The 25,396-nt window shown below is 34.9% G+C and overlaps 3 protein-coding genes across 6 annotated transcripts; 2 read left to right on the top strand and 1 right to left on the bottom strand.

The window, feature by feature from the left end:
• Positions 1 to 5,977: 5,977 nt before the first annotated feature.
• Positions 5,978 to 10,716, bottom strand: sfrp1b (secreted frizzled-related protein 1b). Its single transcript, XM_058789738.1, has 3 exons — positions 10,010 to 10,716; positions 9,177 to 9,257; positions 5,978 to 6,865 (listed from the first exon to the last, which is right to left on the bottom strand). Exons 1-3 carry the CDS (start codon positions 10,518 to 10,520, stop codon positions 6,540 to 6,542), a joined length of 918 nt encoding a protein of 305 aa, XP_058645721.1. The 5' UTR covers positions 10,521 to 10,716; the 3' UTR covers positions 5,978 to 6,539.
• Positions 10,717 to 14,291: 3,575 nt separating this feature from the next.
• On the top strand, positions 14,292 to 17,946 carry golga7 (golgin A7). The gene is made up of 6 exons (XM_058789273.1): positions 14,292 to 14,401; positions 15,948 to 16,070; positions 16,196 to 16,348; positions 16,433 to 16,534; positions 16,894 to 16,950; positions 17,030 to 17,946. Exons 1-5 carry the CDS (start codon positions 14,393 to 14,395, stop codon positions 16,936 to 16,938), a joined length of 432 nt encoding a protein of 143 aa, XP_058645256.1. The 5' UTR covers positions 14,292 to 14,392; the 3' UTR covers positions 16,939 to 16,950; positions 17,030 to 17,946.
• A 1,027-nt stretch (positions 17,947 to 18,973) lies between these two features.
• r3hcc1 (R3H domain and coiled-coil containing 1) lies at positions 18,974 to 25,355 on the top strand. 4 transcript variants are annotated; one of them, XM_058789271.1, is made up of 8 exons: positions 18,974 to 19,164; positions 20,321 to 20,493; positions 20,974 to 21,111; positions 21,449 to 21,908; positions 22,867 to 23,039; positions 23,119 to 23,189; positions 23,273 to 23,368; positions 24,484 to 25,355. In XM_058789271.1, the coding sequence occupies exons 4-8, from the start codon at positions 21,519 to 21,521 to the stop codon at positions 24,600 to 24,602; spliced, it is 849 nt and encodes a 282-aa protein (XP_058645254.1). In that variant the 5' UTR covers positions 18,974 to 19,164; positions 20,321 to 20,493; positions 20,974 to 21,111; positions 21,449 to 21,518; the 3' UTR covers positions 24,603 to 25,355. The 4 variants fall into 4 exon arrangements, with proteins under 4 accessions (XP_058645254.1, XP_058645255.1, XP_058645251.1 ...); XM_058789272.1 differs by lacking the exon at positions 18,974 to 19,164 and adding an exon at positions 19,180 to 19,284; XM_058789268.1 differs by lacking the exon at positions 18,974 to 19,164 and adding an exon at positions 19,721 to 19,995.
• The last annotated feature ends 41 nt before the right edge of the window (positions 25,356 to 25,396 follow it).

The following is a 25,396-nucleotide window of genomic DNA, read 5'->3' as shown; positions in this document are numbered from 1 at the left end:
GTTAGTGACTAAATGTAATATAACTCCATAGCTTTACCCCATTTTCTATTTGTCAATGTCATAAACGAAACATATGAAAAATATGTGTTTATATCCCAGAGGTATGAGAGGCCATCAGCTGATTTATGAAATCCAACCCTCCTGCCAAAATCTGCTCTCACCTCGCAGTAGGGGTCAGGTCTGAATCTCAAGACTTTGCAAGAGCAAATCAAGTCCAGTGTGCGTCTACAAATCTTGTCCCTGCCAAATCCATGATCCACGACACCCAAGCCGGCTATTATCTGACCTGGTTATGTTTAAACTGAATTGCATGCTGTCTGGATTTAAAGGGATAGTTCACCCAAAAATGAAAATTCTGTCATTAATCACTCACCTTCATGTCGTTCCAAACCTGTAAGACCTTCGTTCATCTTCGTAACACAAATTAAGATATTTTTAATGAATTCTGAGAGCTTTCTGATCATGTATAGACAGCAGCATAACTGACACATTCAAGGCCTAGAAAGATACTTAGGACATCATTAAAATAGTCCATGTGACATCAGTGGTTCAACCGTAATTTTACGAAGCTATGAGAATAATTTTTGTGTGCAAAGACTTTATTCAACAATTCGTCTCCTCGGCGTCACCCTATAGCGCCATTTTGGAGAGTATCACATACGTAAACAATGTATGCAAAGTATGTATGCAGATACATTGTTTACGTTCAGATCAAAGCGTTAACAACATAAACAGCGTATCCGCGTATGGTGCTGTTGACACGTACGTTGTTTTGTATGTGATACTCTCCAAAATGGCGCTATAGGGTGACGCGGAGGAAAGACGAATTGTTGAATAAAGTCGTTATTTTTGTTTTCTTTGCACACAAACAGTATTCTTGTAGCTTCGTAAAATTATGGTTGAACCACTGATGTCACATGGATTATTTTAATGATCTCCTTGCTATGTTTCTGAGCCTTAATCGTAAGGATCCTTGCTGTCTATGCAGGGTCAGAGAGCTCTCAGAATGCATCAAAAATATCTTAATTTTTGTTCTGAAGATGAATGAAGGTCTTACAGGTTTGGAACGATGTGAGGGTGAGTAATTAATGACAGAATTTTCTTTTTTGGGTGAACTATCCCTTTAAATGCATATGATTCAGCATTGAATTTATGCCAGAAAAGAGTGGCAAGTGGTCTGCTTTAAGGATCAGTTCGCACACGCACAAAAAATTTGTTCTTCTTTACTCTGTTGTCTCAAAAGTACACGAGGGAGATGTTTTACAAAATGTTCAAGCTGTTCTTTTCCATAAAATGAAAGTAAATGGTAACCATGACTGTTAAGTTCCAAAATGAACAAAAAGCTTAGGAAGTATCATAAAAAAGGTGTAGTTGCCAGAACTTAGTAAAAAAGCACAGGACTTGAACTTGAACTTACAGTAAAAAAAAAATAATAATAATAATCAATTAACTGAAATAATGTTAGTATACCAAATTAATAAAATCTGTTTTTACTCTCCAAAAAAATTCTGGGTTAAATACAACCCAGCGCTGGGTAAAATATTGACAAACCCAGCGACTGGGTTGTTTTCTACCAACAGTTGGGTTAAATGTTTAACACAACCTCCTGGGCAGTAACCCAACCGCTGGATCAAAACAACCCAATCACTCCTGTGTTTCTCCTGTGCTTTTTTCCAGCATTTTTTTAGTGTACCATTATAATATTTTAACAACAACCTTAAAAACACAGGTGGTAAAGACAAAAGCCACATTATGGTATCACGTGACATTAAAATGATGTAATAAACATTAATTAAACCACATAAGATGTAACACAACCCCAATGTACATAACTGATAAGAAACCATTGTTTCAATGCAAAACCACACTCTAAAAAAGCTGGGTTAAATACAACCCAGTGCTGGGTAAATATTGGACAGAACACATTGTTTTCATCCAACAGTTGGGTTAAATGTTTAACCCAACCTTCTGTGCAGTAACTCAACCCCTGGGTCTAAACAACCCAATCACTGGGTTCGTCCATATTTAACCCAGCATTTTTTAGAGTGCACCAATTTCACATCAATTTATGTTTTAAATGCTTAAAATTATAAGACGACTTGACTTGTTCTTTTTCACTTCCACTTCAAACTGAACATTTAACAGGTTTTTTTTTTTTTTTTTTTTACTGTAAAAACATGAATTACATGAAAAGCCCCATTAGATCTATTACAGGGTTTTTTTTACAGTATAGAAAATGAACTTATCATTAACCAATTAACAATAAAATGTCTTTCACATCAAAAATAGGATATTTGTTTTAATCCATATGTGCTCATATGGATAAAAAACATCATATTCTCTAATTCATAAATCAATTCTTTATTTCTTAAGTCATATACTAGCTTTGTTTGAAGAACAGAATAAAATCTAAATTTATTTGGAAAAAGCCATATTTGAGACATTTTGAAACATATGTTTCAGTTTAAATTTTGGTTGTTCGTCACACAAAGATGTTGTGTGACTTCAGAATACTTTGGCAAACTATAGTAGACTCACGTCATGGACAACTTTTAGGGTGCTTTAGTCATTTTTGAAGCTCGGTAGCTCCTGGTCACTTTCACTGTATGGAAAAACACATTCATTCTGCTGGACTTCTCCTTTTGTTTTTCCCAGCAGAGAGTACGTACGTCACATGGGTTCGGAACAACTTGAGGGTTGAGTAATTAATGACAGAATTTTTATTTCCAGGGTGAACTACCCCTTTAAGGTACCAGATATCGATACATCATGTTCTTGCATATGTCTAAATAAACCATTCCTGTGTCATTCACTTAGATTACAAAGGACATTTCTTGGACCCAAAGTTTCGAGAAGTACTTTACCAGACAGCATTCCTTCACTCCCACCCACAAGAGTCAAGAAGGCCATTTGTTTGATAAAGCTGTGAGATGTTGAACAAACTGAGTCAGATTTATTTAGGCATTATCTAGATCAGAAGGATTGCGCAAACAGACCACGGTTGGGATAATTTTGTGCTAATATGCTATCTTTAAATAAACACGTAAAATTCACTCCTAATAAGACTGCCGGACTAAATCGAATTGGGAACAGTGACGGGACCATTTTCAGAGTCTACGCATCCCATCTGGCGGGATTCGCAGTTGGCATGTGTGAGAACTTCAGTCCAAACCCCATGTGGAAGTATGTTTACCACAGAGCCCATCTTACCTCAGATGCTATCCTGTGAGAGCATCATATTATTTATGGCTTTTAATAGGCTTTCTTCCCCTCAAGGCTGGAGACAAAAAAGCAAGTCTTTTTCATTCAATGAAGCTGGGAAATATGCAGCAGCAAAGCCAACAGCTGCTTCTAATGATCATCCCATAGAGTCTGGCAGTCAATGTCATCCCAGAGCACAAAACACAGCTATTTGCTTAACCTGGATAAACCATCACTGCGCTTTTGCACGAGCTGGGATCGCTCGGCTTCTCCTGGGGGTTACACGCACTCAGGGTTTTTGCCATTCGCCATGTATGGATTTCTTTCGAAACGTGTTCGCTGCAGATGGTTTCATTTGGGCTTGAATCACCCCGAAAGGACGTCAAAACAAAAGGTTGGGGGGTCTTCAAAAGTAACTAAACAGCTTTGAAGGAATGGTCCGGGTTCAGTACAAGTTAAGCTCTATGGACAACATCTGTGGCATGTTGGCGATTACCACAGACAATTTCAATTGGTCCCTCAGTTTGTAAAAACACACAAAAATGTGCTTAGAAATCTATGGGACACGACATTCCAGAGGGTTTAAAAGCTCATATTAACTTGCCTATTAACAATATTCACAATGCATATACATGTCACAGGTGAATTTGTGTTTTTTTTCTGAAAGTCATGTAACTTTTCACCCCGTTTCAAATGATGCATTGTGTTAGAAGCAAGTGTGGCAAATTATGACATTTTAATTTTGGTATCAACTCTTTTGTTTTGCGAAGGCTAATTTCGAAACTTGCATTTTGCATAAATGCACCTTTTTTGCATATTTTGTTTTTCTCAAAAACAGCTTGATTGGACATTACTTTTTTACTTATTTATTTCGGATACAATAAATATTAAAATATTGTATTCTTTGGGAAGCCTATTTCTGCCACACAAGAAAAATATTTTTTAAATATTAACCAATTTTATAATCATTTGGCAAACTATGAGTTAAAAGGGGAAGAAATGACATTAAAAAGGTGAAATTGACAGTCACAATTATGAGAAAAATGTCATTGACATTCAAAATTACATTTTAATATAAAAAATAAAAAATTAAGACAGTCAAAATTAAATTATAAACGTAAAATGTAGATATTTTGAGATAAAGTCAAAATTATAACAAAAAAAAAAATGATGAAAGTTTAAATTATGGGATTAATTATGTTATCTCATAATTATGACTTCATACCTCATTATTTTTATGTCCTAATTATGATTTACCCAAGCATTCTTCTTTCTGACGTGGTAGAACTGGGCTTTCATAATCATCATTTTAAACATATAATAAAATATTTATTATGATGTTTTTATAGTTTGTGAAATGTACAATGTTTATTTTTCCACACGTAAACATGACTGCATTATGCTCTTTAAAAGCAGCACCTGTGAGTTTGGGCTAGAATGATTTCATGGCAGATTCAATCGTAAAGGCATGTTGTCAACACCCGCACTATCTGAATCTGATGCTATCACTGTTGCACACTTTATGACACTGGGAATGTAAACAGGTGTAGTGCCAACGGCAATATGAGGCACACACATTCACGCACTATGGCATCAGTGCAAGTCATGCAGAGCTATCTGCTTAACATCTTTCAACTGTTCTGATGTGCTGACATTAAATCTCTCAGAGTCCCGCATGACAATGATGACATATGCAGTGCTTTACTGAAATTCGTTCCACCTAAATCAGATGAATGAAAGCGAGCGTTTTGATACTTTTCGGGAGCAGTATGCATCAGTACTGCAAAGTCAGGTAATTTAAAGGCCTGTCCTGCTGGAGCATGAGAGTCGATAACAGATCTTACTGCTTCACAGCTCATCAGCCACAAATAAGGGCACTTAAAGCGTATCAAGGTGATTACTGATTGGCGGGCATTACAAGACAGATGTTTTCTCAGGAAAATGCCCTCAGTCCAAAACCTTGTAGTTTGCTTTTCTTGAGGTGACGTATTTCACAAGCTTGTTTGAATAACTGTGGTTGCGTCACAGCCATTATTCATGATTTGCTACTTGCTAGTTGGAGGCATGCTAGTCATTAGCGACATTCTCACCTGGAAGGGCATTTGATTGGACAAAAATCGGTGTAGTACAGATTGAGTCATCAATATTTTGAAAGTACATTAGCATAGATGACATCAAAGCAAATATACAATTAATTTACTAGCAATTTTTAAGTAAAAATTGTTTTTTACACCATTTAAGACATGGACTAAAATTTTTATTATTATTTTTTTATTTCATTGTTAATTTTTTCTTCTTTTCTTTTCTTACTCTTAAGTCAGTAACTGGCTAGATCTGTTTTTTTTTTTGTTTTGTTTTTTCCCAGAATTAATTAATTTATTTATCATATAATATTTTGGTTTCGACACAAAATATATTACTAACTCTTCTCAAAAAAAAAAAAAAAAAAAGAGAGAGAAAGAGAAAACTCAAACCGCCTTTCATCAGGAAAGCTGGGAGAGAAATATGTCCAAATCTCTCTCTCAATCCAAAACAAACATCTCTGATCTGTATATACAAGATAAACACTTTGTCTGGCTGTTTGCTTACACAGGGCACATGCAGAGTCTGAAATTTCTCTAATCTGTTCTGATTCGAAGTGATTATTTCGCAGTAATTTCACAGCATGTTATTGTTATAACTGGACTGCTTGGCAGGTCACCACTGCTACTTGTTTTTTTTTTTTTTTGCTTAAAGCACTCACGAATGTAATAAATAAAGAGTGCAGTCAAATATATTAAAAATATTTTCTCTTTTAATGTTAAATGATTACAGTGCATTGTGCAAGTCCTCAGGCATGCAATACACCTTCCACTGCATGATTAACTGTGATTTGCATCCTATGCAACAACAAACCGTCAAAAAATTTATTTATTGTTTAAGGTGCATGTCTTATGCATTTTACTGAATACCTAATAGATGTGATGAATGTTATAAAACATAAACATTATTAACAGATTGCATGGATATAGATATTATTCCACCATGAAAACATTAAGATATATCAAAAGGCAGTGTTTGCAAAAGCAGAACTCACTCAACTGACTTGTAGCATAATGGAATGTAAATAACTGCGAATAACTGTTTTGTACTTGGACTGGTTAGAAATGTTCAAGAACATTTTAAAAAGTGAACTAAATGGCACTTGTTTGTATGCATGTATTCAGGCATTTATTGGGCAAACAAACTAAGTTGGATTGTGGCATCTATGGTTCCTTTCTATACTGTACTGTAATGCAAAATGTAATATAATGCTATAGTGGAAAGTTCACAAAGATTAGTAACCAACTGATCAAAAATCACTTGAACACTGCCTCAAAAACTGGACATTTATGGCTTTTAAGTTTTTTAAGGGCCTTCTTAAATTCTTTGCTAGATTTGTCCCACTTATGAATGCCTGTCAATATATACTGTTTCCCCACACTGCGGCCCATGATTAAGTAGTTGTTCCCTAGGTTTTCCAGTTGTTGGCATGGACAGTCTGCTCCATTTTTCAGGTAAAGTACAAGCTGCTTTAGGTCCTGCTTTTTCAGATTTCCAAGCTTCACCGCCTTCCTCTTTTTTTGCAGAATGACTTTTCGGTCTAAGTTGTCTGTTTTGACTTCCTTAATCTTCGTCTTGATTGCTACAAAAAGAAAAATGTGGGTTTGAGAACTCATTGATGTTCATGAAAGTTTAAATGAGACAGTTTCTTTGCACACCTATGAAGTCTTAAATAAACATTCAAAAGAGTTATGTAACATCTAAAAGGGTTATGTAAAACCTTCATTTAAAAAAATCATCCAAGTACTGATGGAAAATGCAAATATTTGAAGTATTTTTGCTTAAGGTCATTGTTGTATTTCTTTGCTATGGAGATGCTGAACACTTGGCTGTTTTTCATCATCTGTTGTCACATTTTAGCCAAGAACTCATTCTAGTTTATGTCTTTCAGATGCTATTCTGTGCTAATTGTGCAAAGCTGCATGGTGCAATGTGTTGTATCGCAATATCGTCCAGGATGTGTGAGAATATGATTCTTGGGTACGCATCAAATTCTAATTCCATCCAAGATCAATAAAGAGACTTCACAATTTCTCCTAAACTTGCTCTATTAGTGATGCTAAAACAAAAAAGTCTTATTACAGATCCCTGAGGCACGCCTTAAATAATTGGTTATTCAAGCATTGCATTTTGGAAGAATTTAAGCATTTTAAATGGGTTATTATTAAATGGGTGTATTGTGGATAACAATGTTTAGCATTACCAACAAAACAGAACAACTACTACACATAATCAAAAACATTACAGTCTTTTAAAGCGCTAGCTTTAAAATCATCCTCAGCTGCAAAATGATCTTATTCTCTGGAGGTTTATTTTGACAAAACATCTATCATATGATGTATTGGCACTAGTGAAATGGAAGGAAAATGGTCAAAAAAGAAAGCCAAGAAACACAAACTACATCAGGTTTTCCATTGATGTATTTTCTCATATCGATATATATATTTATATTGATAAGCTATTCAAGTACTGCATTTATACATTGAGCTTAAAACAATAATTTTAATTATAGCTTAAAGCATTAACATAAATACACTGTAGAAAATTTCAGGTAACCTACATTTTGCTTCATGTGGTTACAATTACATTTTATGTTTTATTAATTAAAAATATATATGTTAATCAAAAATGATTATTACACTCAGATTAGGTAGAAATTTCTACCTGTTTAAGGTAACGACTGCATATTTTCATTTTCACATTCAACAGTGTTACACATTGTTTTAGACAGTCACCCTATAATGACTAGAAAAAGCCTTTGCTGGGTTGGTGCTTGATAGCTTGCCATAAAATAAAAGGTCCCATGAAATTCTTGCCAGCGGCAAGCTTCCTGTCTTTGACAACATCTCAAACCCTGAAAAAAAAGACCTTCTGGATTCTGACCACATCACTGGTTCTTAGAAACAGCATTTGCAATGGAAGAAGTAGCTCTGCTTTTTATAAATCCAAATATCTCCATTTGCGGTTGAAATCTAATAATCAACTGTTATGAGTATGTTGTTCTACAAAAACAAAAAAACAAAAACTATAAATATACAGAGAGAAAAAAGGTTTGACCATGCTAAGTTGCATTTAAAAACAAAATAATGGCAACAGAAAAAGATCTATTCAGAGGTAAACAATATTGGACACATGTTGTTATGTTTAAGCAGCACTATTCTTACTGTCTCAAGAGAGAAATAGATTGCAAATCCGGAAAGTAATATTACAAATATTTTTTTCAGGCAGCTATATTATTGGAAACAAATGTGTGGACTAAAAACCTGGACCTGAGAGGAATCACAATGATGGGAATCAGACGATCGGATTTTGTTCTCTTGAAGTCATTAAGCGCTGGCCAATAAATGAAGCATTCTGAAATCACTTGCGTTAGTAGCAGCATGCTGAAAAGTGTTTGGAATAAGTTTTGCTTTTCACTGCTTGTTATGTTCATAAAAGGACTATGCCAAAACCCTTCACATCTGAGGTGCGTTGCAATATGTTTCAGACAGATTTCCATAATAGTCTATATAAGAGCTCATTTTCAGAATTGTTCTGAACTCAGTATAGGGTTTGACTTTGTAGTGTGTTTCAACTTTATACCATAAGATCAGCGTGTTAACTCTAGTCAGGACAAAAAACAAAAACAGCCGGTTTCTCATTTCTCTCTTGTTGGTAAAGACAAAATATGTTTTTTAATAGTCAGACACAATAAATTAATAGCTCAGTTAGCAACTTAACTGGAAAATCTACCTAATCAAGGTTATCATTTATGCTTTCTTTATTTATCTTAGATTTAATCTTTTAAAATAAATATACTACATATTTAAAGTAATTACGTGGATGCAATCTGTACTTTAGTTTAGGGTGGATTTTTAAATACTAATACAATATTGCAAAAAAAAATTCATTACCAAATTCACTGGCACACATGTGTTCCAGAATTGCATCTGTGTTCATCTCATTGTCACATGGCGGACAAACAGAAGGGACACCTAAAGAAAGAAGAAGAAGAAGAAAAAAAAAAGATTGAATCCAAATGTCCTGCCTTATGATGTATTCAATAATGCTTGTTTAGCAACTTGAGATGTAAGCAATTGTAAGATTATAAATTGATCTAAGTGTAAATGTTTAATAACTTTAAAACCAAAAATGTTCATAATCATCAGTGTATTATTTTGATTTTGTATTTACATGTGTGTGTTTAGTTTTTATGTTCATCAAACAGCATCACAATAATTGTATACTGTTTTTTATCAACTTGATTTTTTACATTTTCAAATTCAAAATGGTGCAAAGATGCAACAAATTTATTACTGCAGGTTATAACTGACGTCACTTCAAAATTAAATGTATTTTAACACTGTAATGTTAAGGAAAAACTAAATACATGTCAATAACCCTGGGTTATTTCTTTGTAATCCATCATAAACATAATCTAAACAAACAATCAGCCTTATCAAACTAGAATTCACAATTTAAGACACACCTACTGATTCTTACTTTTATTTATTTATTTTCATTTTTTTTTTTTTACATTTTTACAGTAACAATATGTAACCAAAACAGTAAATTATATAGTAAAAAGAAACGTAACAGTGAAGTGACAGCATAAAAACTATATTACATTTTAGATAAGCTAGAGACAGGCACAATTTATTTGTCTGCAACATATTTTTTAAGAATAAAAAGGAAGATTTAAAAAAAGCTAATGTGAAATTCAGCCAAATACCGCTATAATACACACCTGGGGATTTGTCCGTATCATTGCTGCTGGTGGTGTTCATAGAAATGCACACGTCGCCCAGGGGAAACTTTTCACAGTTGAGCATTTCAGGCCAAGGGAACCCAAACGCCTGCATAATAGGGGTGCAACTGTCCCGGACAGCCTCGCACAGCCAGCGGCACGGATATATGGGTCTGTCGAGGCACACAGGGGCGAAGAGCGAACAGAGGAACACTTGTGTGCCGGGGTGACAGGCTTTGTGCACCAGAGGAACCCAGCTGCCCGCTTGCTGCTTCACCTCCGCTATGGTTTCATGCTCCAGCAAATTGGGAAGCAGCATCTGGTGGTAGCCCACATTAAAACACAACCTCAGGTCCTCGGGAATTTCCATGCACTGTGGGCTTTTGCCGTAACCGTGCACCCACGTCTCGGGTTTCCAGGTGTACTGGTACTCATACTCGGCAGCGTTGAGCAAAGGGAGGAAGACAACTGGAGCGATGAAGATCCACAGCTTGGGGAGAAGGTTCTTCATGGCACAAGAGGAAAAAATAACAGTTATATCCAACTGCGTTGCACTGCTGAGACTTCAAAAGTATGTTTTTGCATCAGTACTGCACTAACTAGGTTTCTGTGACGTCCTCGTTCTCCACAGTCTCGATATGAGAGTGTCGCGCGCTGCCGTTCCGTTGCGCAGCGCCAGCGTAATGAACGCGCTTGAAAGGTGAAACAACCAATAGTAATGCAACCGGCTTGGCATAACGCGAAGATTGCTCAATGTGCTTGACAAATATATATATATATATGTATTTTTTTCTTTATGCAAGGGGACTAAAATAATTCATTATCACCTTGTGCCTATTGACCGAATCTTTAGATAATATGTGCGCACGTGTAAAAATATTTTAACAGAATTTTACAATTAACATTTTAATGCAATATATTATAGGTGATACACTATAATTTATGATGCATCACTCTCTTATAAGTATCGGATGAAGAATAGAATGATCCCCACTTCGCGAATGAATCGTTCTACTGACTGAGAAAAAAAGAAAGAAAGGAAAGAACGTGTCACACGGTGGTCTATCACACTCAAAACACACTATGTATAGAATTTGTATAACTTTTTTTCTGTTGATTCATAAAGTAGCCCTATGTTGTGTGAGTACAGTATAGCCTACACAAATCTTAATTTTATATCTTTCATATTTGTTCATAATATTTAATGTTTTTGCTAATAAATATGAAGCAGAAAAAAATAAATTGCATGTATTTATTTTAGTATCCCGAGACATTTAAGCTGACATCTGTCAGTAAAGAAAGATAAGTTGTCTTGTCTGAATCAGGAGTGAAATATGCACAGAACAAGCACTGTTTACAAGCAAAGCAGTCCAAAGTTTTAATATTTTAATGATGAATTTGTCTAAATACATGAATCCTTTTAGTTTTACTTCATTAGACATTAATGTATGGACTGGAGTCGTGTGCATAACTTGTGGATTATTGTGATTTTTTTTATCAGCTGTTTGGACACTCATTCTGACGGCACCCATTCACTGCAGAGGATCCGTTGGTGAGACAGTGACGTAATGCTAAATTTCTCCAAATCTGTTCTGATGAAGAAACAAACTCATCTAGCCTACATCTTGGATGGCCTGAGGTTGACTGCATTTTCATTTTTGGGTGAACTGTTCCTTTAAACCATCTTGGGTAAAACTGGCATTCAAACAGCTGCATTTGTTGAAAGAGGCTCCAGGTTGAAAGGCTCTTGTGTAACAGACTAATAAAATGTACGTGAAAATGGCTGTACATGGACTGTATCAGTGGTGCATCTGTAAAATGTCTGATCTAATTCTATAAAAGTTCCACAGCCTGATTTATAACAGTGTTTGTCAAGTAGGTCAATGCAAGCCGGATGGCTCCTCTGCTACAAAGACACATTATTTAGAATTTATAATGAAGCATCTGTGACTTTTGGCTGGGTTTCTAGGACTGGGCTGCAGATGCTTGCGAGATGCCCTGCACTGTGTCTCGTTTGCTTTTCACACCGAGAGCAGCCTCTACCCAAACTCTAACTTCAACCATTACAAAAGCTAATGTGGGCATTTCCTCTCTCACATTACTGCAGCTGTGTTCTGGCTTTCATAACCACACGATTATTTCACAATGTTCATAATGAAGTGACAGTTGAATGAAAACAGACATGCTATCATGGGATGCCAAACTCGTCGTCACATAAGATGGTTTAATTTCACCAAAATGTATCTGTCATCATGATGTGTTTACCCTTGATTTCTCCACACGAGATGATCTTTGGTGGTAGCAGACCATGTATCCCTCCAGTGAGACCACCTGTTGTAAGCGTCTACTGCATGTATAAATGAGGGTCATTCAGAGATTTATGAATGTCTCCACTCATGACTTGGCTGGAATCAGATATTTTCCTGATATTTTATACAGCAGTCATACTAGTAAAACATATTTTCTGTTCCCCTGATATTGCATTGGTGAAATTTGAATAAAGTTGCAGAACACTATAAAGAAAACTTGATTGAGGACTGAGTTGTGTTTTGGGGTATTTGATATTGTTTTGGTCACTTTGTTCATAGAATTGCAGTCAATAAATTCATTTAAACTGATAGTTCCCTATTATAATATAGTAAAACATGCCAAACACCTGCTTATTATTTCACTTCACAGCACCAACATTTGATTATTTTTGTAGAAAAAAAATAAAATGTGTATTATTTTAATTTACCTGAATTCATGTTTTAAACAACATCCTTAATAAATTCTTATTATTTTTATTAAAATGTAAACATGAATTAAAATGATTTTACCCAGATCAGTGTTATCATGAACTAAAACTAAAATAATTATAAACATTTTCATTGCTTAAATATAAAAAATATTATTATTAAACATGAACAATATTAATATTAAATATTAAACATTAATGAAAATATTAAACATTAACTGAAATAAAATATAAAAATATATTTTAGCAACCTTATTTTATTTAACATTTCTCATTTTCATTGAAGTGCTAAAATAACAAAAACTTAAGAAAAAAAACTATATAGACATTTTTTTTAACTAAAACTTAAAAATGAAAATTAAAGTGTGTGTGTGTGTGTGTGTGTGTGTAATACTAAAATAACACTGATGCATAAATAAATAAATAATATGGATATATTTAAGAACTGATTATTAAACTGCAATAACACTATTAATGAAACAAAAGTCAGAGTTGAATGATTCAAAACAAAATGTTTCACAGACAAATGTTTACAAATGTTTTTCATCTCTGGTCTTAATTACAGTACTGGAGTTTCCTCATTTGAAATTGTGCCTGCATAAACTTGACACACTGAGAAAATATAAAATAAAACATTACTGCACAACATGCTATTTTTACAAAATATTGTCTGATATATGATCTGACAAATGGTTTTTAGAGATCTCACAGACTGTCAAGGTGCACCACAAGCTTATTTTATGTCCATACTGAGTTCATCCAGTGCTGTCTAAAATCAACTGAGTGATGGTGAAAATTTTGTATGTTATGAAAAATGGCCCAGGTGTCCCGTGGGAACCTTTAGGAATAAATGGTTTCACCGATGTATCATTCATCATGTAAGGCTGGCTTTTCTCTGTTTTATGTCACCCTGTATAAGTCATCCAAGTAGGATTTCAAAAACACAGATGGAGACATGGAGAGAGAACTGTTTTAAGCATTAACCTTTTCTCCTTTAGGTTTCACTCAGTATCACAAATTATTCTGTAATAAATGTGAATAAACACCATTAGTAAGATGGACTGGGCTTTCCTTTTCTCAAGTATATGAGCACAATTTCCTTCAAATGTTGTGACACTAGTGTCTTAATGCTGGCAAACAAATACATCATTACTATGATCAATATCTAGTGAGATCATCTCTGTTTTACATTTAAATTACATCCAAAACAACTAAATCCCTTTGGGAACTGCAAATTAATTGTTTTTAGTTTAAAAGGAAGATTATAATTTATGAGATTACCACTTCATTTTAGCAACTTCTGAAACTATTATACAATATTATTTTGTTTTTATATTAAAAAACATCAGATTGTGAAATAATTACCTTCTTGTGTCACTTTATATATTTTCTTTATAGGTAGCTATTTTACTGTGAAATAGCTGTAAACTGGCAATGGTGTTTATTTTTAAGTAAATTAGATTTTCACCAAATAAGTTAATTCACAATACTTCATCCGTAAGGTGATGAAAATAAAAATACAATAAAACTTCGCCGTATGGATTTGGTGTAGCAGCGGAACTGATGAAGAAAGTCTAAGGTTCCTTCCGGACTGTGTTTTGTGGAGGACAGGAGTTCGAAAAACAGGAAGAGGAACAGCAGCCACTATGGCGGAGGTACGTGAATAAAAACAAAATTTAATTACACTTTTCTTCTTGTTCATTGACAAATGTAGACGTCTGAAATAATGTGTTATAATAAACGTTTCGCTCTCCTACTATTTGATTAATTCACACGTGTACTTGTAATACCGCTATTATTTGACACGTTAGCGTTTCTTCAGTGGTCGTCAAATATAAATATCGACGTCGATGATTAACTTTCGTAAAATTTAGATCCTCACTTTTACTGACAATATATTCATATAAATCTTAAACCAGGTATGATGTTTAAAACGAGGTTCACGTTGTCGTTAGATTTCAGTCGTTTTATTTAAATGTAACTTACTGTATTTGCTGATGCTATAAGGGCGTTGTGTGTGTAGTTTCGGTGTATTAGGTATGATTTCCTGTGTTTTTAATAGTCAAAATGTTTCTTGGTCATCAAGTCATCATATTGGAATGATTTCTGAAGGATCATCATGTGATACTGAAGACTGGAGTAATGATGCTGAAAAACTAGCTTTGCCATCACTGGATTAAATTACATTTGAAAAAATATATTCAAATAAAGAAGCAGTTATTTTAAATTGTACTAATATTTCATAATATTACTGTTCTTTAAATATTAAAAATATAATACATTTACTGTTTATTTGGACATGGCAAACCTTAGTTTAGTAACCTGTTATTGGATCTTAAAATTGAATATTTCATAGATTTTCTTGAGCGATGTCAACTTGTATGTCTGCATCACAGGAAAAACACTTTCAGAGTTTTAAGGTGAGACACTGCAGGTAAATGGGGTAAAAAAAAGAAAAAAAAAAAAAACGGTTATCGCCTTACCTAGTTGATTGATTACATTGATAATTGCAAACATTTATTTTTAAAAGTTAGGTTTAAATGTGCAAATGAGGCATTATTTAATGAAATTATGTTAATTAAAATAAATTTCTAGTACAAACATATGAACACTGGATGAAGTCAGTTTCAAAATTCTTGTTTATTTAATTTATTTACATATTAGATTCAAATGTTTTTACAGAGGGCATTTTGTGTATCTCATTTATGTCTGTCCATAATCCAGAAAACACTTAGAACAGACAGAAAACAATATATTTTCTCAATTTTGGGGGGAATGTATATAATCAAGCAAATTATATGTGAACAAATCCCTCTGTAAAAACCTTCAGGATATAGACGGGAATAAAAATGGAAAGTGTAAGTGCTACTGAAGTGGAGAATTATGGCTCAGTGTAGAAGAAACAAAAAACTCATGTTGCGAAATATATGTATTGTAATTGATTCTATTGACACAAATAGATAAAGTGCTATAAAAGAAACACTCAAGTGTCTTTTGGATGTTTTCTTTCCACTAGTCTGAAAAAATGCTTAATTAAAAACCAAAAAGCCCAAAATCTCAAATTTGACAGGTGCATGAAAAAAGTGTTTTTGCCTGCAGTGTCTCCCCTTAAAGTGTTTAAAAGGTGGAGATCACTATTTTTGAGGATAGAAGATGTATTGTTTTTGTTAATAATCCATAATCTGTGTTTTTTCCCACCAGACGCACAGCTTGCAGGACCTGCGGCAAGCAGCCGTCGCCTCCAAGGTTTTTGTTCAGAGAGACTACACCTCTGGAACCATCTGCAAGTTCCAGACCAAGTTCCCAGCAGAGCTGGAGAGCAGGGTGTGTGGAGATCCATAGCAAACACAAAGAAACTATTTACCACTAATCTGTATTTACAGATGTCAAATATATCCAAAGCTTTGGCAAATGCATTCTGAATACTGATAATAGTTTTGTTGTTACAGATTGACAAGCAGCAGTTTGAGGAGACCGTACAGACCCTGAATAATCTCTATGCAGAGGCGGAAAAGTTGGGTGGCAGGTCATATCTGGAGGGCTGTCTGGCCTGTCTCACTGCATACACAATCTTCCTCTGCATGGAGACCCACTATGAGAAGGTGAGTTGATAGAGCGATTGGCCCTAGTTGTCATCAATATCATATTATGCGTATAGATTTCAATATTGTGTTGAATTCATTCAGATGCTGAAAAAGATTGCCAAGTACATCCAGGAGCAGAATGAGAAGATCTACGCTCCTCTTGGGCTTCTCCTGACTGACCCCATAGAGAGGGGCCTCAGGGTTGTATCCTTCCTACAGTTTTCTGACCGGACTGACTTTTATTCAGCAAGGATGCATTAAATTGGTCAAAAGTGACAATGAGACATGTTTAATGTCACAACATTTAATTTAGTATTCCATAGATTATTTTAAACGTTAATAAAAGATGAACTTGAGCTATATATATATATATACACACACTATACTATACTATACTATAACACTCTCTCTCTCTCTCTCTATATATATAAATATATAGTTCAAGCTCATCTTTTGTTAACGTTTGTTATGTTATATATATATATATACTATACTATAACTATAACTTTGGGACTGTAAAAAAGTCTAACAGCACTTAAATTCCTTAATTTGAGTTTTCAAAGGTGGAGATCACTATTTTTGAGGATAGAAGTATTGGTTCAAGATAAAACACACCAAAGGTAAATACTTTTCGACCTATGATGGTATCTCGATTATATAGTGCATTGGATAATCATTTTGTTTTATTTCTTCCTGAAGGATCATGTTTGGAATGTGATTATTGGCCTGCTGGACTCAGAACCTGCTTCTCTATCTCATGATATCACAACCCTATTGCTTTAAATGTAGATAGCATACCTTTAATTTCAGACCATTGATCCATTAATGTTTTTTTGTTTTTTTTGGACAGAGGGAGAGAGTGGTTATAATATGTATCTTAATGAAACTCTCCAAACCAGCTTTCCCTCATCTAACAGCTTTCCAATGTCTTACTTAAACTGAGTTGTTTTAAATCTATGTTGTGCCATGTAATTTTATATTGCAGCTCCAGTGCGTTCCGTTCTCTTGTTTTCTGTATATACTTGTCTTGAATGGGAAGTATAGATTAAGTGCACAATGTTCTGTCATAATACAGTTGCATATTGATTATTCAAATCTTTTGTGACTCTGTTCACATAGTAAAAATTAGTTTTTGAGAAATCTGCTCCAATATGTGCTTGTTAGAATGGTCATTAAATTCATGAAGAAGCTTCAGTTTTGTGTAAGTGGAAATTTGAGACTGATAGTTACAGTTTGTTATATTTAATGATTTTATGTCATCAGTTTAGTTACTTCAAGTCACTGTTCTATTCCATTCCCCTCTTGCAAAAACAGTTTGTGTTTTCTTCCATGCTGTTTTAACACTACATTTGACTATATTTACCATTGAACTACTGTACTTTAATTGGGGTCTGCAATATAATCCTTATTACACACATATGCCATAAATCCTTAAAAGGCATGGTTTGCATATAATATTGCATCTCCAGCTTGTATTTCAGACTGCTGTCAGTTCGACCTGTTTCTTGCGTAAATCTTTTTATCAGTGTTGTATCATAATGTCTTTTTTGAAAATCTTTTGACACTTATTTAAACTATGTATCGTACAATAAATAGTGTTTTCTTGAACAAATTGATTCATTTGTCTGCATTTTTTTTTAAACGCACACACACACACACAGTGCTGGGAAGATTACTTACAAATAAAATCTGAAACAAATTACATGATGAAAAATCTAGTCAGTAATGTGATCTAGATGTTTTGACTGATGATGGGTTACTTTTGGATTACTTTTTTATCTTATTATATCTTAATATAATATAATGTGACCATTAATATCAAAGAAGTGTAACTTTAAATATTAGAGGACTTCAAATATTTTAGGACAAAGGTGTTTGACTAACAAAAAAGTTAACAAACAAAACAAAAATAATAGTAATAAATGGGTCATTCCATGCATTCGGAGTCTTTTGGACATAACACAATTAATAAAATAAAAAAAACACTTTTTTAATAAATTCTTGTAATCATGATAGGGAGCTGTAAAACGTGAAAAATAATTTTGGTATTTAAATATATGGTATATACAACCTTAGCTGTATAAATTTATACAATTATGAGCCAAATTAAATGAGAAGGAGAACCAAAACTGTCCACCCTGTTAGGGACAAATGAACAACAAATTTAATAGAGTTTAAATACACTACTTCTTCAACTTAAACATCAATTGCTTTCACTGTCACTATGTACACTAAAGTGTCCAGCCTGTTAGGTTTTCTGCCTTAACAGGGTGGACATTTTGACTTAAAATTAGCCATTACACTAAGTCTGAGCAAAAAATGCTAACACAGAAGGTCTGTAAAATAAAGATTGAGCGTTTAAAAAATGGTAATTTTACAAATAAGAATTTCTATTTACTTTTTTATTTTTTTATTTTCATATTCCCCTTAACAGGGGATGAAGTTGACCACATCAGACTGGTGTTTACATCCCCAAATTCAGAAGCATGGATAGCAAATTAATTTATATGACATTTACTTGGCTATACTCGCTATATTCAATATAGACACACAGTAGTAGAATTTACAAGGAAAATTTAAATGGGGGGAAAAAAATAAGAAAGAGGAACAAGCCATGGCCGTAACTGACCTATCGGTAAGCCCCGCCCCCCTTAGTTACTGTTGCTCCCTCGGACAAACAAACGGAGTTGCTCACTGTCTTACAATGACAGCTGCAGTGTGAAAACCATGTCCCACGATGTTTTTGCACAATTTTGGACACAGAAGGCCACCAAATGGGAATTAAATATTCCATGGAGGGATTTATAAAATATTTTAAAATAAATAACGTTACGGTGGGTAACTCGAAACAAGGGTTTATAGATCACAATGCAAGCGAGAGAAGTCTCATATTACGGTTAGTCATCACGATCGCGGATGACAACATGCAGGATCAACAGTTCATGTATGGCAGGGTACGATTAAATTAATGTACATTTAACCAGTTTAATATGGAGAGGCACTGAAATGTAGACCTTCGTTTATGTGTTTTTGACCTACACTGTACAAGACGTGAGAACAGTCCGCTATTTAGGTTTGTACATTAGCATGGGCTCATTAACTTTAATGTTAGCTAGTTTTAGCCAGAGATACCTTGCTAAAGCACAAGATAACGTTAACGTTCTGATGAAAATTGTAGCTTAATGAGTGTATGACAACCAGAAAATGAACGTTTTTGTCTTAATTTGTATTGGGGTGAATACTTAGGGACATTTTGCTCTGTTTTGTTTGGATTCAGGAAATGTAATAAATTATATCGCCCATCCTCTCAGGATACATGGAATCAGTGAATCAAGTACCCCAGGCACATCGTTTTTCCATTTTTGAAGCATAACCCCCATAAAACCGATGCAAGCTTCGGATCTTCCAATGTTTCGCGCTGAAACCTAAAGATCCGAGTTCCGCTCCCCGAGCAACTGATACTCGACTGCCATTGGCTAGTCTGCGTTCGAGGGGAGGGGCTTACCGATAGGTCAATTGCACCCCTGACCGCTAGAGGGAACTAAACACTTCCACACCGAAAATCTTCATGCCGGTTAAATTTAGTGTTGTTACTGTGTCGCGGCTGTCAAGATTTGTCGTTTTGACTGGGATTTAATCGCGTTTAACGGTCTCCTTCGAGTGGTGTGAGTTTATTTGTCTAAACCAGTCGCGTCTTGAAACGCGTTTAATGGTATTGAGTGGGGCTGGCGAGCTAAGCTAGTAGCTAATGTTCAAGTGAGTTTAGATGTTTAATGTCATTCAGGTTCCCTGATAATACTTAGCTATTTGTATTTGATTCATAACGTTACTTTAGCAGGTGACAATACAATAACGGCTTAAAGGCTTTTATGTTTTGTTTTGGGCAGTTTAGTTTGCCTCAGTGAACACAAGCTCGGAGCTTTATATTGTTGTTCTGTGATGTTTGGCCTGTAAGTTACTGATGTGGTCTTTAATATATATTTTTTTAAGTGTGTAGAGACTAAAGCATCTCCTGTAAGTCTCTGTGGATAAAGATCGTCGTCCTCTGACACCCTGGCTCTTCCTCGTATCAATGGCTGTTACCTCCCCAAACAAGAGACTGAATTCATCCATACAGTCCTTGAGGAGCTGGATGTGTTTCAACAGAGAAATGAGCAAAAAAGGTCATTTCATCACACCTCTGAAGAAGAGACACTTGCAGCTTTCAATAGTAATGCTCATCAACATTTTTAGAGATGTTTTCATGTCATACAGGGACACGAGGACCACATGGGCTGATAAACAGCCACCCAGAACACCCTATTGCATAGCAGCATGCTAAAATCATTGAAGAACTATGAATTAGCACACCAAAAACAATTGAAACCTTATAAATTGCATAGTAACATGATGGAACAACACTCAAAACTACATAGAAACAGATCAAAAAGCACTCTGAATACTCAAGCAGCTGCATTGCAGAAAACAATGAAAAACATTCAAAACCCCTTACCTTACAAAACACTCAAACATCCTAGCAACTGCAGTGACGTGACAACCACCCTAAGACGGTGGCAATGAATTTTACATACATCACACTCATATGTATGACTGTATTTAGGGCTTCCTGCCATATTGTCTAAATGAAATGTTCTGAACTGCAGCGTTCTGCTCTTCCCTCCTGTCCCGAGCCGACTTCGCTTCTTGATTCACCAAACCAGTGCAAGTCATCCCAACCTCAGCACCTTCTCTGTGGGCGAGGGCTGCGCTCGCAGAGTCGTAGTGTGTTATTCAGACCTCAGGTAAAGCTGCCAGAGCTCATGTCATATGACACACTCATGGAGTTAGTGTCTCATCATTGTGGTGCCAGTGCTGAATAGTAACTGATTACATGTAATCTGGATCATGTAATCAGATTCCAAAAATCAAGAAATTATTAAATTAGAAAAATATTTGTAATCAGACAACACTTACTTTTATATTGATTACATATTATTCACACAACAGCAATAAATTATTCCTAATTATTAGCTTATCATTAAACTCACAAACCCCCTGCAGTTCCGTCACGAAGCCCATTTCGAGATGTAATTTATTTATTTTTTAATGCACTTCATGTTGTTAATTAACATCTGACAGGTTGCCAGAAGAAGACCAGATAGATACGGAGGGCAGATCCAATGAGCGAGCGCGGAGTCGGGACAGAGACATGGAGACCGGCTTCAACAACAGTCGGAGAGCCAGACGGCCAGACAAGGCTATTTACATTCCGCGTGTTATGAGACATAAGATAGATCTGGAACAACCGAATCTCAAGGAATCATCTGTGGGATCCTCCTCTGACGTTGCTAAGGATCCTCTTGTAACCAATCAGAAGCCAGAGGTGGACAGTACTGGCCAGTCACTGGGCGATGAGGAGTTTGTGCAGCTTTCGAGGTCGGGTCCGTCACCGTGGCCTCCAGCCTGGGACCAGACTGTGTCTTTCTTCACATCTTTGACGTTAGATGATGAAACAGATGAAACCTGTGCCAACAACACGGACCTTCCCACTGATGCCACACTCCAGCAGCAGGACGTTGATGAAAGTTTGCTCTCTGAGGTATTGTAACTTAGTGGTTACTAATTGCATTCACTAATAATTGCATGGATTATTTGAAGTTATTCAAATAATCACAGATTAGAATTTGAAAATTAGAAACTTAAATAAATTAAATAAGTACCAGAAATAATATGAACTATAAAAAATGTCATTTATTTTAACTTAATTGTACTAAAATAAATAAAACTGAAATAAAGATGAATACTACCAAACAACAAAATTACTAAAACTTTAACTAAAAAAATTATATAAAATGAAAAACAAATTCTAAATATTACTAAAAACTATGTATCGCAATACTGAAGTAAAACTGGTCAAAATCGCATCAAAACAGACAAGTTGCATCAGTGTTCACATTTCGTTATTAAATTAAGAAATAATGTAAAATAACAGTAAATGAAATGAAACTGCCAAAAACATTATAAACACTATAAACATGTATTTTAGTTCCTTTCACTCCACAATAAAACCTTTAAATTTAATGATACTCACAACTTAAAAAAATAAAATAAAAATAGACGTATAAAACAAACACAAATTATAGTGGCATTAATTATAAACAATATTTACTGTAAATGCCAAACCTAAACAGAATTAAAGAAAAAACAAAACTTTGGCTCACTTGGCTACCTCTTATTCAGCACAAATCCAAAAGTTATGTTTTGCTTGCTTAATGTTGCATTATAGAAGTTGCAGCACATTCAGATGATAATATAATAACAGGACTTATATTCTGGAAAATACAGTAGTATAGAGATTTCATTTTAACACATTTATAAGGCTACCCAGAGTACGTGATTTTTGTGTATGTGTGGTTTCGAGTTGTTCCTAAATCTTTTTGTAAATGTAGATTAAATATTAGTACAAAACGTATTGATCACTTGATTGTGAAAACGTTTGTTTGCACAACTTTATTTTGTCTGTTCTTACACAGTCATTCATTCTTCTTGGTTATTAGATCAAAGCCAAGCTCAAACATGAGGACATCACCATACTCAACACCTGCGTTGATTTCCCAGCCTATGCAAACATCTGGCTGGACCCACAGGAGTTCAGCCACGTCATTGAGATCTACGACTTTCCTGCCATGTTTAAAACTGACGACCTGCTTGATGCCTTTGCTGACTATAGGTGATATGTCACCTCTATATTCTGACAAGAAATAGTGATACAGATGTATGAAGTGACACTGATCTGCTTCTGTTTCCAGTGAAGGGGGGATGAAGATCAAGTGGGTGGATAACACTCATGCTCTCGGTGTATTTTCAAGTCAGGCGGCAGGTATTGTTTCATTAGGCAGTATTTTTTCCATTCGTGTATCAGGAATGATCATTCTTGACAAATGCATCTTTGGCTCTGTTCAGCTACACAGGCACTGTCCCTCAAACATCCCATACTGAAGACCCGCACGCTGCTAGAGGGGAGCCAGAAAGCAAAGTGGAAAGCCACCAGACATGCAGGTACAGAAAAGACGCTTTCACTTTAGAAGACTTATGAAAAAATCTGGTTTAAATACCTGACAAGGTCTTTAAATTTTCTTTTTAACCCTTTTAATGAAAATATTAAATGTAAGGACTCTAAAACTGTGAAGTGGTGTAACAATCAAGTGAAAAGTAATAACATGCATATTATTCAAATGTTTGAAGTCGATACGTTTTTTTCTTTTAATGCGTTTGAAAGCCTTTTATGCTCATCAAGGCTGCATTTTTTTGATCAAAAGAATACAGTAAAATAGTAATATTGTGAAATATTATTACAATTTGAAATAACATTTATATTTAAAAATATTTTAAAATTCAACTTATTTCTGTGATGGTCATTACTCCAGTCTTCAGTGTCACATGATTTATTATTATTAACAGTTTTGCTGCTTAATATGTTTGTGAGAACCATGACATTTTTTTCAGGACTTATATTAAGTTTTAAGTGATAGTTCCCCCAAAAATGAAAATTTGGAACAACACCCTCATGTTGTTCCAAACCTGCAAGACCATCGTTTATCTTCACAACAATTAAGATTTTTTTTGATGAAATCCGAGAGCTTTCTGACCCTGCATAGACAGCAACGCAACTGAAATGTTCCCAGACCCAGAAACGTAGTAAGGACTAAGGTAAAATAGTCCATGTTTCAACCCTAATTTTTCGAAGTTGCGAGAATACTTTTAGTATGCAAAGAAAACAAAAATAATGACTTTATTCAACAATTCTTATCTAAATCACCTCTTCTGCCATTATTGAGAGTACCTCTGCACGTAAACGAGAAAAAATTGTTTAATAAAGTCGTTATTTGTTTTCTTTGCGCAAAAAACTATTCTCGTAGCTTCAAAAAATTGCGGTTGAACCACTGATGTCCGTACTGTGTTTCTGGGTCTGGGAACATTTCAGGTGCATTGCTGTCTATGCAGGGTTAGAAAGCTCTCAGATTTACAGAATTAACAGAAACGTTTTAGGTCATTGTATGTATATTTTGGATTTTATGTATTTTAGAATAAATAAATAGATTCACTCAAATGTCATGTTACTAATGTCAGTAATATACAAATTTTGAACAAGTATGTTTATGTCGGCCATACAGAGTTCATTCAGCCGGTGAAGGAAAGGCCTCGGACGGACACAGTGGTGGCTCGCAGGATGGTGACCAGAGCGCTGGGCTTGAGGGGGAGACGCTGTGAAATGAGAAACAACTTCAACTGAATGAATAAAGTCAGACTGTCCTTCAGTTAAAACTAGACTGGGAAAAGAACAAATGTCCTTGACATTAACTACTACACTACTCAGACTGGGAAAGGACACGCTGTAAAGCGCTGTTTAGCTGCACAGGATGTCGAAATTCTCAAAAATATGAAATATATGTGGTCTCCCAAGTTTTAATAGGTTGAGTTCTGTACTATTTTAGGAAACAAGACAGTAGTATGTTAAGTGAGCATTTGATTATTTCCTGAGTGAGTTTTGGTAAGCATTCAGAGGACTTTGGTTCTTTCTTCTTAAGCAGGAAACAGCCTTGTTTGTTTTTTTTCCCTGCTCTGTTTCCTCATGCTAACAAGCCCAGCGTCTGGTCCAGCCATTGTAAATAGATCATTTTTATTAACTTAAATCTTATTTAATACAAATAAGCCCTTTTGCTCGTTGGGTTTCCTGAAAATGGGTCATCCAGGACCATCATATTTAATCTAATGATTAAATTAAGTAGACTGTGTGTTTAGCTTTGTTTGTCAGTGTTGTTTTCATGTTCAGCTTGTGTAATCTGAGATGGGAATGGAGTCTAAATGACATTTTTGACACTAAATGTACATAATTCTGTTTGTTTTGTTTGCTACCGTTATATTTGACTTGTTTGTATGAGTTGATTTGTTAAAAAAAAAAGACTTATTTCTTCACTATGATGCTTTAAAATTGTTTGATACCGCAACCCGTTTTTCATGTTTTAATTAAATGTTTTGTTTGTTGTTTTGGTGTCACGTCTTTAATGTCAGGTTCACATAAACACC

Source organism: Onychostoma macrolepis, chromosome 10 (genome assembly GCF_012432095.1).
Source record: "Onychostoma macrolepis isolate SWU-2019 chromosome 10, ASM1243209v1, whole genome shotgun sequence".
In the NCBI taxonomy this organism is placed as follows: Eukaryota; Metazoa; Chordata; class Actinopteri; order Cypriniformes; family Cyprinidae; genus Onychostoma; species Onychostoma macrolepis.
The sequence above is the reverse complement of the archived record's forward strand: the minus strand, read 5'-3'. Positions and strand labels throughout refer to the sequence as shown.

Coding starts and splice junctions, on each gene's coding strand:
- sfrp1b (XM_058789738.1), bottom strand. CDS start 10,520: ATGAAGAACCTTCTCCCCAAGCTGTGGATCTTCATCGCTCCAGTTGTC. Junction 9,258..10,009: donor TGATACGGACAAATCCCCAG/GTGTGTATTATA, acceptor TTCTTTCTTTAG/GTGTCCCTTCTGTTTGTCCG. Junction 6,866..9,176: donor CATGTGTGCCAGTGAATTTG/GTAATGAATTTT, acceptor TTCTTTTTGTAG/CAATCAAGACGAAGATTAAG.
- golga7 (XM_058789273.1), top strand. Junction 16,349..16,432: donor TGGAGACCCACTATGAGAAG/GTGAGTTGATAG, acceptor GAATTCATTCAG/ATGCTGAAAAAGATTGCCAA. Junction 16,535..16,893: donor TAGAGAGGGGCCTCAGGGTT/GTATCCTTCCTA, acceptor GAGTTTTCAAAG/GTGGAGATCACTATTTTTGA.
- r3hcc1 (XM_058789271.1), top strand. CDS start 21,519: ATGGAGACCGGCTTCAACAACAGTCGGAGAGCCAGACGGCCAGACAAG. Junction 23,040..23,118: donor GATGCCTTTGCTGACTATAG/GTGATATGTCAC, acceptor TTCTGTTTCCAG/TGAAGGGGGGATGAAGATCA. Junction 23,369..24,483: donor GAAAGCCACCAGACATGCAG/GTACAGAAAAGA, acceptor TCGGCCATACAG/AGTTCATTCAGCCGGTGAAG.